This window comes from Salvia hispanica, chromosome 6, assembly GCF_023119035.1.
Source record: "Salvia hispanica cultivar TCC Black 2014 chromosome 6, UniMelb_Shisp_WGS_1.0, whole genome shotgun sequence".
Classification (NCBI taxonomy): Eukaryota; Viridiplantae; Streptophyta; class Magnoliopsida; order Lamiales; family Lamiaceae; genus Salvia; species Salvia hispanica.
This window is the reverse complement of record NC_062970.1, coordinates 41,770,511-41,784,357: the sequence shown is the minus strand read 5'-3', so window position 1 is coordinate 41,784,357 and position 13,847 is coordinate 41,770,511. Positions and strand designations below refer to the sequence as shown.

The 13,847-nt window shown below is 38.6% G+C and overlaps 1 protein-coding gene across 1 annotated transcript; it reads right to left on the bottom strand.

Annotated features, from left to right (window-relative positions):
- Positions 1 to 364: 364 nt before the first annotated feature.
- LOC125192605 (membrane protein PM19L) lies at positions 365 to 1,592 on the bottom strand. The gene is made up of 3 exons (XM_048090233.1): positions 1,403 to 1,592; positions 1,148 to 1,325; positions 365 to 798 (listed from the first exon to the last, which is right to left on the bottom strand). The coding sequence occupies exons 1-3, from the start codon at positions 1,530 to 1,532 to the stop codon at positions 573 to 575; spliced, it is 534 nt and encodes a 177-aa protein (XP_047946190.1). The 5' UTR covers positions 1,533 to 1,592; the 3' UTR covers positions 365 to 572.
- Positions 1,593 to 13,847: the final 12,255 nt, after the last annotated feature.

The following is a 13,847-nucleotide window of genomic DNA, read 5'->3' as shown; positions in this document are numbered from 1 at the left end:
TAAATATTAATCAAGCAAAATGGTTAAATAATTGGAAGACCCAACCGATTCTTTAAAGTATCATTTATCCTTTCTAGTTCCAAGCATAGGTACATCTAAAGTATCATTTATCCTTTCTAGTTCCAAGCATAGGTACAGACAGAAACCAATTTTTTAATTTCCACTATATTATTTCAATTAATACGGTATATACAAAATACAAACCGCTAATACTATTTAGTATTAGCGCCATAAGTTGATCGTGAAATACCGATTGCTTGTTGAATCCCATAAATTATGGATTGCTTGTTGAATCCCAACAAGTACGTATAAATTGGATACTCAAAATTTGTGATAAAATCGGAATTTACATACTTATTAGGTGTAGATAGAAAGTAATATCCACTGTATGTTCATATCCAAATTACAGTACCAATCCTCAAAAAAGAGGAGGATTGAACATCTACAGTTCATACACCGTACTAAAGTAACGAAATTCACAACCAAAAATACACATGCAAGAACACAAAACTACATAATTAGAAGAAAAAAGAACAGACTTAACAACTGATCACAGCATTGTACGGCGACACTCAAATTCCGACCCCAGTGGCCTTGGGTGGCACAGGCTCAGCCCCCGGACCTCCAAGGCCGTAATCGTGATTCCTGTAGCCCGGGCCATAACTGCTGCTGAAGATGCCGGCGTGAAGGAGTAAGACGTAGAGCAGCTGCGTAAACGCTAGCACTATCACGAAGCCTTCGAGCACCCTCAGCCTCCACCCTCTCCACCCTCCTACGTTTATTTCCTTGCAAGCCAAACTGCGCACACAAAATTTCATCTCTCACAAAATTAGATTAATCTTTAATCTAACAATTTTTATATTTTTTTATGATAGAGATTTCACAATTGATTCATTCTCCTAATAGTAAAAATGAGATTATTTTTATATATTAAAATTTTATATTACTTTAATTTTCTATATCTCATAGAGAGAAAATCGCTCTCCTATTTTATCATCTGATCTTTTTTTCTTACTTTACCAATTTTGTATTGTCCACTAATGAGGTGGACGAAAGGAGTAATAATTTTTGCATGTTTTTTTTTGGTGACTGAAACTCAAAGTAACAAAACTATTAGTTGTAGACGAAAGACTTATTAAGTAGTTACCCGAAAGCAAGGGCCGTGACAGCCCACGCCACGATGGAAGATGAGCCAGCGGCGGCAAGGCTGTCATTCCTCCATGCCCGGAGGTGGCTCCCACCGGCAATCTTCGAGACTATTCCTAGAACACTAGCAAGTATCGCAAACGACAGGAAATGAGGCGTCGCTCCGTTGCCGCCCATGCCTGCAACATCGATCATTCATACATACATACATACACAATAAATAAGTACTACTACTAATATGGAGAGACTTAATTACTTGGATGAGCAGTCTGGCCGTTGATGTAGCGATTGAGGCACCAGCTAGAAAATCCCAACACAATGAAATACATAATCAAATTCAAGAACAGCAGCGGCGCCGCCAAATTCCTCGCAACAGTTCTCGCCATTTCTTTCTTTCTTTTTTTAAGCTTGGTTGTGTCACGTTGAGGTTTATCTAGTTGCTGGAGAGTGATACACATATATATAGTGAGAGAGGAGTAGGGAAATTAAGGTGTTTTGATGGAAGCTAACGTGGCGCGGTTGTAGTTTGAGCGGTTAACATGTGTAGAGACACGTGTCCGTTTCTTGCATCGTTTCTGTCTTTAAAGAATATTATCTGTCTTCTCTTATCGCCACTGCACATATCCACTTTAACCTCAATTCATCTCATTCTCTGTTTCTTCTTCACTGCACATTCAATTCAAACCATCTCATGTCCACTTATTTTTATCACTCTTATAATTTGAGGATTAATATGCATACTCCTTGAACATGACGTTTGTTTTAATGCTATTTACTAATTCGAAATTATATTGACACAACAACATCTGTTAACTAGATAAGTTATAGTAACATAAAAACTTTGATTTACATAATTACATTTACAGCTCTCTTTAAATGAATTCGGACTTATATACATTATTTTTGACTATATGCTAAGATGGATTTATCTGTCTGAATGACAGATGCTGGTAAATTGTAATGATGAAATAATATTTTGTTGGGTTTTGTTGTTGAAGTAAGAGATTTCCATGTTTCATTGTCTTCAACTTTGCCTTTATACTACTAGCAAGCTTGCATTGTATAGTGGATCAGTATGCTTTTTCGGAGGGGGGCGATAGAAATTTTGAGAGAGAAATATCAAGGTACAAGAATGTGTATACGTATACAAATAAAATTCATTAAATAATTTGATACAAATACGCTAAAAGATAAAATAATATTCTTATTAATATTTTCATATCTTATAGACTCTAGAGATAGAGGAGCTCACGGTTCAGGAACCGGTAGTTACGGTTCAGAATCGTCGGCTCCGGTCCGCGAGGATGTTTCGCGGTTGCGGTTCCAAAATCGCCGGTTTCGGTTTTGGTTCCGAACCGATGGTTTTCCGGCGGTTTTTTACGATTTTTCATGGTTCCTAACCACCGATTTTTTGCGGTTCCGGCTTGATTTCACGATTTTCCGGCGGTTTTTTGTGGTTCCGGTTTGGAATAGCCCGGAACCGGCGGTTCCGGCACGGTTTTGATTCGAAAATATTTGAACTTGAACCGAACCACGGTTCAAAAATCAACGGTTTCAGTTTTGGTAAATTCTCACGGTTTCGGTTTTAACCGTTGGTTTGATAAACCTTGGGCAAGTCTAGAGATAGTAAAATGAAAGCTACGAATGAAAGTAGTATTGTACTACTACATATTGTATCCAAGCGGTTAAAATTATGATTTATCCTTGTGAACCTTGAAATTTTTTTATTAAATCACGAAGTTTCAATTTTTCTCAATTGCCTCATTCATACACAAATGTCATCTTTTAACGATATTCAAAACGACGTGTTTCATTAAAATATTTTCTTTTATTACTCTTTTTTATTTTCTTTCTTATTTTATTAAAATATTATCATTTCTAACATCACCAAAAGACGACGATTTATGCATAGATATGATGACACGATTGAGAAAAACTAAAATTTCGTGATTTAATATTCCAATTTAAAAAATATACCAGAATGTGATCAGATTTTATGATTTAAATGGCTATTATTCCAAAAAAAAAATACGTAGAAGGATAAATTATTGAGGATCTGTGTTTTAAAGAAAACATGAAATGGTGAATAAGATTAAATCTTATCACACTCCTATCATGTACATATAACAAATGATTGAATTAGTGTTGGTATTAATAAAATATAAAATCTCAAAAAAAAAAATATGACCAATCCATATCGTTTGAAAAGGAGTGATCTCCACAAACAGAACCAATATTTTCAGCTTGCATATTTGCGTTTTTATATAAAATTATAATTAAATTTTTAAATTTTACACTTTACATGTTTAAGGTTATTTCATACTCCATTTGTCTTGTTTAAATATAAAATATTTGTTTTTTAACACGAGATTTTATGTAATACTATTATTGCTGAGTTAATGAAAATAAAATATAGTAAAAATAGATATAATGTTGTTTTTATTTAAAGTAATATTTTATTTTTAATAAAAAAAACCCTTTCATTTTTAATCAAATAAAGAAATATTTTTTAAAAACTAAAATGCATCTTAGATATGAAGGATATATGAGACTTTATACATTTTATTTTGTTTCATTTCTCTCACCTCAATTAAAGGTCTTTCTTTTTCTCTCTCTTCACTTATTTAATTCTTTCTTAAAAGTGCATACAATGTTCTTGACATGTGTGTTTGTTGACCAATATAGTAAACTAATCTGTTCGTTTCATAGTAATGAAGACGTTTCTTTTCGACACTTAGATTAAGAAAAGTTGTGTTAGGTAAGTTAAGTAAAAGGAGAATAAAGTGGAAAATGGAAAAGATAGAGAGATGAAGAGAGAAAAAAGTAAGAGAGAGTAAAGTAGATGTAGAAAAATGTGTTGACTTTTACTAAAAAAATGAAATAACTCTATTACTATGGAACGTACCAAAATAGCAAAATGACTCTATTACTATGGAACGGAGGGAGTATAAAAATTTATATTTATTTATTCATACCATTTTTCTCTTTATTACTTTACTATATCTAACTTTATTATCTTTACTTTATTCTATCTACTTTTATCTCTCTCTTACTTTTTATTCTATATTTATTTAACACACTCAATATCAATTTCTTAAACTATATGTTGAAAAGTTTCACTTCAATTAGGAGGGAACGGAAGGAGTGTTACAATGTCAAATAAGTCACTTGATATCAGTTTCAAATATCCACGGGCCACCAAATGTAAAAACTAAACGAAATATGATTAGAAAATTACTGGAAACAATGAGCACCATGTTGATTTTGCAACTGGTGATTGTGCCTTGATGATGATGCATCAAGTCTGAAGCAACATCATCCGAATCATTATTTAAATTACCGTATTCCCTAAATTGACGAGGGCATCAAGAGTATTAGACTTGTTGGTGTGTCTGGACTTTTTGCACATAATTTCTTCTAAATAATGTTGAGATTGTCCACAAGCTTAGTTAGAATATCGAAAGAATCAAATTTATGAATAACAACATTCATAAATCTTGTCATTAGACTAGTAGTACATGAATAGTCGTGGAAACATTCCATTGTCAGATGGTCAAACAACCTCCCCACAAAATATTGTCACTCGTATTGAGATACTTGAAAAAATCAAAATATTTTTGAATATCTAAAGTCCATGCAAGTGTTAACGACGGAGAACCAATGGGCATGAGGGATATCCATGAATTCGGAATGAGAGCGAATTCGAAAATGGAAGTATCAATTGATATGTACTTTCTTTGTCCACAAAAATAGTCTTATTTGTGGATGACATGAGTTTTAATGAGAAACTAGTAAAGTAAGAGAGGGGAGGAGAAAAAATGGGTAATGTAAGAGAAATAAGGAGAAAAAGTAGGTAGAATACGAGAGAGAAGAGAAAAAATGAGAAAAATATAAGAGATAAACTTTCAATTTTAAGAAATGAGACTATTTTTTGTGAACATCCCAAAATGACAAAATGTGACTATTTTTCGTGGACAAATGAAATATATTAATTAGGGTTTAACATGTAGTATAAGGAAATTTATTCCTCTTCCAAGAGGGAAGAGGGCAAAAAGATTCTTCACAAGAAAGGAAGATCGGTTTATTTTTGATAGAAACCGTAAAAGAGAAAAAGTAGGTAAAGTAAGAGAGATAAGGAGAAAAAATAGGCCAGGCCACCTCCTTACTCTAGCCTTGTTGTTTTTGTATTCCTTGGTCTTGTTTTCTAAGTCATTTTGGGCAGAATGTAAAATCGCAGTTGATGATATGAAGGGATGAGAGATCCACGAACCCTCCACCACTAAGGTGTTAAAAAAAAGGAGAAAAAATAGGTAAAGTATGAGAGAGAAGAGAAAAAGTGAGAAAAGTATGAGAGATAAACTTTCAATTTTAAGAAATGAGACTATTTTTTGTGAACATCCCAAAATAGCAAAATGAGATTATTTTTCATGGACGGATGAAGTTTACTCCCTCTGTTTTTTAGAAATAGCAACTATTTCTGTAACATCCCGGATTTTAGAACCCTAATTTTAGAGCCCTAGAATTTATTGTTGATGACGTGGAATCGAGAATGCATTTGTTTCATGTGATGATATGGTCGAGTTGAGTCTAGGGTTTGCGTTGAAAGTTTGAAAAGTCAAACTTGTTGATTTTATGTTGTGGCATGTGATTTATTAAATTATGAGATTTATGTGGTAATTTAATTGTGTAAGGGTGAGTGAGAATATTAGAGAAAATTTCCGTAAATACCTGTCACCCTAATTCTTGAAATTTTCGACCCCTTGGTTTTTGGAGAAGGAATTCTATTTTTTTCCGGATTTAAATTAATCCTTGGGATATTTATCCAAATTAAATCCAAGACACAATTATTTCCTTATTTTTAAAGAGGAAAAATCGACACCCCTTGTACCTTGTGATTTTCGAAAATCTCCAAAATAAGGGAGGGAGTATTATTTTTATTTTAGTTAATCCCTTACTTGATTTCCTTCCATACCTAGAATTTAATTATTCTACCAAATCTTTCCATACTTCATGAGATCTTACCTTACCTTATTTTAGTTAATATTCAAAAATCCATGCCTTATTTAAATAGGCATAGGGGCGCCACTTTATACTCCAAGTTGGGAGAATCCTTATTTTTATTTTATTTTATTTTACTCCGTGATATTTTATTTTACTCCGTAAATTATACCAAAAACAAAATCATGGCTAATTGGAGAGCCTAATTTTCGAAACCTATGGGATTTGCCCTAGGATCTATTTTTGTTAATTCTTCTTCCTTACTTCACAATATTTATTTATTTAATTGTGGAGAATGAGATCTTACCAAATATTCTATTCTAATTACCTAAAGATCTTGTTGAGCACTATAAATAAGAGAAGACCCCAACCCTAGACCCCAAATTTTCGGCCCCCACCATTCCCCACTCTCTCAAATTTTCTTCTTCCACACACCAATATTTTGTCATCCTTTGAGAACAATTTAGAGTTTGAACGCTTGATAAGTCGTATTCTAAGCCTTGGTTACTGGTCAGTATGTCGTGAAATGCATGTATTATCTGCAAAACAGTTGCTTAAGTGTGGATGATTAAAGGATCCAAGTCGGTAGGAGACGATTCGGGTGACGCAAGTGAAAAGGGCGCCCACAGAAGGGTGCGATGCTTGACCAGGATGCATGCCGGAGAAAAGGCTCGAGATGAAGGAGGATAGCTGGGATGATCATTGACAAGGGCAAAAAGGTCAAAATGCGGGAGAAGTCTACCCTAAAAGCAAGGGCAAGCCTCCCTATAAAAGAAGCCACTTGGAGAGAGAGAAAGAGTTTTCGGATAGACGCCTCCTAAGAGTTCGGTTCGAAGTTCTCGGTTCTCAACACACTTAGTAGAATTCTCTCTAGAAGATCAGTTCCTTCAGCATTATCCCACCTCTCGTTCCTCGCCACAGCCATGGTCACTTGACGTCGAAGAGTTTGCCGGAGAAGTCATCAGTCCGCCGTTCCAGCCAGTTATCGTAGCAGTGTAGTAGTATCATCGCCCGGAGTGGCACAAACAATCTTAATCGCTTTCCTAGTTTAAAGTTTACTTGTTTTCATCGTTAGTTATTTGCAAACACTCATCGCTGTGCTCTTTTGAAGTACTTTGTTATTTTCCAACTTTTACATTATAAAGTTTCTATTTCGCATGTCACTTTGGTTCGAGTTTGCTTCATTTTGCCTAGGAAAGTTAGATTTAGTTATTGCTTTCAATTTCTAAGTGTTTTCTTATCGGGAGTTGTTGATTCAAAGTTGTAGCTATGTTTAGTCAAGTTTTCGTGCATTGCAGTTTCACTGTTTAATTTAAGTTTGAGCATTTAAATCGATGGATCTTAAGTTTGAATTTGTGAATCTGAAGTTCAGTCATGGTGTTTGTGTTTATCTGAATTCTGTTAATACTTGGTGAAGAAGAAAACGTCAAAATCAACTTTAGTTTGAACCACTTTACTTTTAAGTTACTTTTGCTTTTGTTCCCTACTTTTCAGATGTACTGCCCAGACCTGTCAGAGAACCACCCAGCCACCAAATATGCCTTGTAGTCTAAATTTCCCCTTTTAGTAACTGTCTACTTTTCATATGCCTCTGAGACACATTGTCCCCTATTTTCACGAACACTCCCACATGTCTGTTATTTTCACGCCTACTAGTCAGTAGAGTACCACCTTTATTTCCTGTCTAGGTAAAATCTCAACCCAAGCGTGGTAGCTAACCAAAACACCCAGGAAAGTCACCGCAGTTATCAAAACGTGTCCATCCTCGTGGGAATCGACCCTTACCTCTATTATACTAATCAGTAGAAGTGGGTTGAGGAAACTTGTTTGAAGCCAGGTCCCGGTTATCGTACCAACGACTCAGCTGGGTCGGGAATCTCTTCCTGATCAGTTGGATACACTCCAAATTACATACGAAAACCGTCACAACACTCGAAAGAGTGGGGGAAACACTTGGTCCGTCAAAATGGCGCTGTTGCCGGGGATGGATGGCGTTCATACCTGTATTGTGTGTGATCTTTTTGGTGTACATACTGTTTATAATTTTTCTTTTCTTTTTGTTTTCAGTTTATGAGAAGTGGCTCGGCTCCTGGCCAGTGGAGACCAAGGATACTTCCCCGAGGAACAATACTAGTTACCACTCGTTTTGGCCTGTCGATAGCACTGTCCGACCTAGGCACGAGTAGCGACGAAGAAAAGGAGGAGCTAGAGTACCAACTTCCGGAGCTTCCAAACCTGCTTTGAGTATAAGTGGGAGAAAATGTGTTGTGAATGTGTAGCACAAGGCCAATAAAGCGGTTGGTATACTCGAAAGCATTCTTTGAGTATAAGTGGGAGATTGTTGGGGTTTGTATACTAAAAGATGCTTCGAGCGTACATGCCTTTGTACAGTCAGCTTGTGCATGTATACGAGAAACGCCACGTCCACTTGTTTACCTATTTATGAGAATAAATAATATAATATAATGGTTTATTATTGAAATATGATAAACAAGTCTAAGGCTTTTTACTAAGAAGGTCAAGTAGGGAAATTCGATGAATCTCCTCATGAGTTTTCCAGTAGGGGACTTGGCCAGATCTAGTAAGAAGAAAAACGTATTCACAACCTAGATAGGCTTTGGCTACCTATTGGTACGGTTGCGGTGTTTGTGATAATTCTCTCTTACCTAAGAAGAGATTAGTAACACCGGTGTGGTAAAGCACTGAAAGGATCTAATCCGAAATGTATTCTTTATTGCTATCTACTGAAAGAATATATTTCAGAAAGTTTTGTATTTTCTAGTCTATGATATTAATATCAATATTGTTCATTCAATCAAACGCCACTTTGACTTATCAATATGTGAGAGTTTGTACGTAACTCAAGTTCATGATATCTTGGGTGGTAGTAGTTGAATAACATGAAGGTATTGGAATATTATTTCATAGAATTCGCGTGCCCAGTGTGGTATGATTAAATCCCTAAAAGGGTGATCCCCAATGAGGTGTTTGAAAGAGGAATTTATTATTCAGAAATCTGCGCAGTTGGAATTTATTCCACGAATAATAAATAAAGTTTCAAACTAGAAAAACTCTTTGGAGAATTAATTTAATTCTAGTCACATAGCAAACAAAAGAATTAAATTGATGGATCAAAATAATCTTAAACGCGGGAAATATTATAAAATAAAATGGACCCAAGTTATTTGTAATTTGGTGATTTAAGTGGGAGTGCAATATTATTCTTTAGTGGAATAAAATAATATTCCGTTGATAATATATTAAATCATGGGTCATTTGATTTAATTAGTAATTTATCTAATGGGTGAGCCCAACACTTAAGTCATTCCATGGATCCCCTTACTAGCCCAATAAGGTCCACTATAAATATTGAATGAAAGGGAAACCCTAGAATACAATCCAAGACAACACAAAAACCCTAACCCTAGCCTAGAAATCGGCGCCTCCTCTTCCCTCTCACTTGGTCTCGATTTTCGTGCCTAGCACGTGAGAGAATTAGGGTTTTGATTATTGTTCTTGATCTATCCTAATTCATAGGATTAGATCTAGACAATTTCGTGTTTGTATTGGGTTTCCCTAGATCCATTCAAAGTTATTTAATTGATTATCTAAGATCCGCCCACACGGATGGAGAATCAAGGACAAGGGAATAGTACGGAAGATTCGTGGTCGATAAACCAAGGATCTCCGGGTGGTGCAGCTAGCAACGTCAATCCAATGATGGATTATGAGGTAACAATCGAATCTACATCGAATATGCATGATTATGTGTTTATTTGATGTTATATCTATAGATCTATGTTAATTGCATGAAATTGGAGTCGAATGCATAATCAACTAAATAGATCCGTTCTAGGACCTGTTTGGTTTCCGTGTCTTCCGCTGCGGTAGTCCCAACAACCTAAACTGACCTACTAGGGACTGACTCGACACGCGACAACACATATATACAGTTATACTGGCCATTATGTTCCCCCCTCCCACTTCATCCTTGCATGCCCTCAAGCGAGCTCAGTGAAGTGGAAAACAGGATGGCCAGTATCAAACACGTAGGACACAGAAAACATAGAAAAACACATAACACATGGAAAACATACTACATATGAAAACTTTTCACACTTAGACTATGCAATAGGCTAAGTGGGGCAAGAGTAACTAACATAGAGAACCTATAGACAAAGTAGAACAAAAACAAGATATGCAAAACATACTATATATCAAAACTTCTCACACTTAGACTATGCAATAGGCTAAGTGAGAGAAGATATAATACTTACCAAACAAAATCACATAACATAATGAAAATTTCTAAACAACCTAAACACATATATGGTGTAAACCCCAGCCTTCTCACACTTAGACTATGAAATAGGCTAAGTGTTATGAAAAAGGGGTATACGCATGATATCACAAACATATTAACACATAAACGTAAAACTGACACACATAGAAAAGAAACTAAAAATTACGAAAATCTAAAAAAAACTAACTGGTCAGTGTGGGGGTGTGTCATTGCTTCCTTCGGCTCCTCCTCGGGGTGGTGCATTGTGTAGCTGCTGTGCTGGGTATTTCAGGTGGTACATCATCGGAGGTGTCATTCTCTTTTTCTTATGATTCTTGAAAGTCCCCATGATTTTCCTCTTTTCCATGGGCCGTAGACGATGGTTAGAGGGGTCCTTGCTCCTGATCAGTTTGGGCCATCGTTCCAGCTTCCTGATGATAATGGCCGTTAAGACCTCCCTGGAATTCTTGGTCTCCTTCTTTTTTGCTGCCCCCTTTTCTTACTTCTTTCTTTCTTCTTGGTTGTATCTTTCCTCTTTGTCTTGCTTTTCATGTACGTCGGTTTCTGGTGCTGGTATCTCTTCCTGGGCAGTAGACTGGCTCTCCCGGGCTTCAACGACCACCTCCTCTTTTGGCCCTTCAGATAGGTTCTCCCCAGGTTTTGTAGGAGTCTCTTCTTCCTGGCCAGTAGTGGTAGGCGATTCTGATTCTGTAATTGGGTGGCTTTCCTTCTGGGTAGTAGTCAAGTCGGGATTCTCCCCAGGTTTTGTAGGATCCTCCTGATCTTCATCGCTCGAAATCTCCATTGCCTTAGATGCAGTGGTTGCCCCTGTCTTCTTTGCCATCCCATGCCCGAGGCATCTTTTCGATACACGCGTCGGCCTCTGCTTCTCCTTCGGCTCATCCCTCAATACCAACTTCCTCTCTACCGGTTCGGGTTTCGTCAAGGTTGACTTTTCTGCCAAAGGCTGGGCAGTATGGACTTGTGGTTCCATTTCCATCACTTTCTCGATTTTCGCCTTTTTCTACTGGCTTGGCGGTTGTTTCTTCTGGGTTTTCCGTTGGGTTCTGCTGGGCTTTCACTTTCTACTGCCTCAAATGCGAAGTCCGGACCCTCAGCCATCTTGGCAGCATTCTACTCTTCAGATGTGGATAATGAATCTGGTTCACTCTTGATGGTTGTGCAGCAGTCTTCCTTAGTGCTCGCATCCAAGTCAACAGGCAAGGCAGTGGTTAATCCTGAATGAGTGGTGACTGGATCTACCCCTTCTTTCCTTAGCAAGTTGGACTCGGTGTCTTTAAACTGTGGAACACAAAAAATAAAAGAAAAGTTTATTTACAATATTTACACCAAAATTCTTAACAAAAGCACATGATACGCCATCCATCCCCGGCAACGGCGCCATTTGACAAGACGAGGTATGTGTAGAACTGTCCATGAGTCTGATAGAGTGGACCGTGCGACTAGGTATGTGTAGCCTGGAGGAGGCTATAGAACCAGAATGGAGAAGCCGTGAGAGGGGGGTACCGAGGCGACATATAGAATTTGAGCCCCAGGAAGCCTGGGAGGAGCTAACCCACCCGGATGCTGGCCAGTTTGCCTCCACTAAATCCAGATCCACCCACTTCAACAACTCCATGCTAAGATTAGTGCAGCTCTACTTAGGCTATAACCTACTGGGGCAGAGCAACTCCGCTGCAAGAACGTCCATGACCGAATTGTACTTGGTATGGTGCGCTAAGCGTGGAAGAAAACTGCACTTGGGATTTTGGACAGCCTACCAATGCCACCTGATAGCCACCTACCCAGCCAGAAACTTGTCGCTCTGCCATATACTAGGAGCCTTCGTGCGCAACAACATCATCATAACAGAGGCAGAAGACATGTCTCCAATGTACATGGTCGACGCTCCTGGCATGTTTGATATACCCTTCTTCGTCCGCACCAACTTGGTATACTACAGAGAAGGAGTACCCCAGTTCTACCAAATGGGAGAAGCCCCTGGAGGAAGGGCACAACAAGGCCAGGAGGTGCAAGCTATCCAGCTCGACCAAGCACAGAGGCTGAGGCAAGAAAACTGGAGCGGGCAGTGACTGAGCTGGCTGAGGAGAATAGACAATCGCGGGCAGAGATGGCGAAGCTGACAGCCCTAATGGAGAGCATCCTAAAGGAGTTGGCAAGAGGAAAATATCGTGCATAAGGCAAGAATATGATGAAACTCTGAGTGAGTACTGGGAGAAGTACATGAGCCTTTTGGAGTCATGCCCCAACCATCGCATGAAGGAGATAGAGGTGCACCACACCTTCTATGAAGGAATGAACAAGGAAACCAAGGATCTGGCGAATTCATCATCTGGAGGCGATTTCACCCAGTTGAGAGTAAGTGAAGCCAAGAAGGTGTTACGTAAGCTGTTGAATGCAAAGAAGACGTACGACAACGCGAGAGATGGGTACAGCAGAGAAAGGGTAGCAAGTGCTTCGGCTACTGACCAGGAGGAACGGATGGATTTGAAGATGGAGGAATTAAAGAAGGAGTTGCTGACTGCAATCAAGCAGAACACTCCACCACCTTCTCCAACTGGAGGCCAAGAAGCCCCAGCACTACCATATGATCAGCCGGACAACTCGCTGGATGTGGAGCAAGCAAATGCCGCAGGATACTCCAATTCCAACGGAAATTGGATTCCGGGGAAACAAAGAGATGCACCGTGGAGGGACCACCAAAATTTCCGATGGGGAGATGGAAATCAGAATCAGAACCAAAATCAGGCTCCAAATCAACCCAACCCCCAACCGAACCAAAACCAGCCAAAATTTCTCGTGGCTACCAGTCAAACCCGCCACCTCAGTGTAACCAGCACCAGAGCTCGAACCAATTCCATTACCCAAACAGGTCGAGGAGGTCTATGGAGGACATGATGGGGGAGATGCTTGCCTCGTAGCAAAGCATTAAAAATGACTTGCAGTCCAGTAATGAAACAATGCAAGGAATGCAAAGTGCCCAGAAGGAGCATAGGGCAAATATGGACATGATGAACAGGCAGTTGGCCCAACTCGCTAACTCGGTGGGCGAAATGAAAGGGAACTCAGGGAAACTCCCATCTACAGTCCATGTACCTGAAAAGGCAAATGTGAGCAAAATTACACTGCGGTCCGGGACAGCCTATAATGGACCTCAGCTCAAGAACCCTGTTGGGGAGTCTAGTAGAGAAGAGGTGCTGAGCGACATCATCCCAGCGGAAGAGCTCAAGAGGCCTCTGCCTCAGATGGAGGATCCGTTTTTTCTAAACGAGGAGCCTACCGTGGAAGGAAAGGAGGGAGAAACACAACCTGGAAATGAGCAGCCGGGAGGAGTGATGCCCACATCGGAACCTCAAACCCAGGAGAAGCCAAAGGGAATTCCACAAGGACTGACTGGAGA

What these genes read in the sequence shown, in the direction of transcription:
- LOC125192605 (XM_048090233.1), bottom strand. Translation starts at nt 1,532, where the DNA reads ATGGCGAGAACTGTTGCGAGGAATTTGGCGGCGCCGCTGCTGTTCTTG. An exon ending in CGGCCAGACTGCTCATCCAA is followed by an intron (nt 1,326 to 1,402) that starts GTAATTAAGTCT and finishes TCGATGTTGCAG; the next exon opens with GCATGGGCGGCAACGGAGCG. An exon ending in GTCACGGCCCTTGCTTTCGG is followed by an intron (nt 799 to 1,147) that starts GTAACTACTTAA and finishes TTGTGTGCGCAG; the next exon opens with TTTGGCTTGCAAGGAAATAA.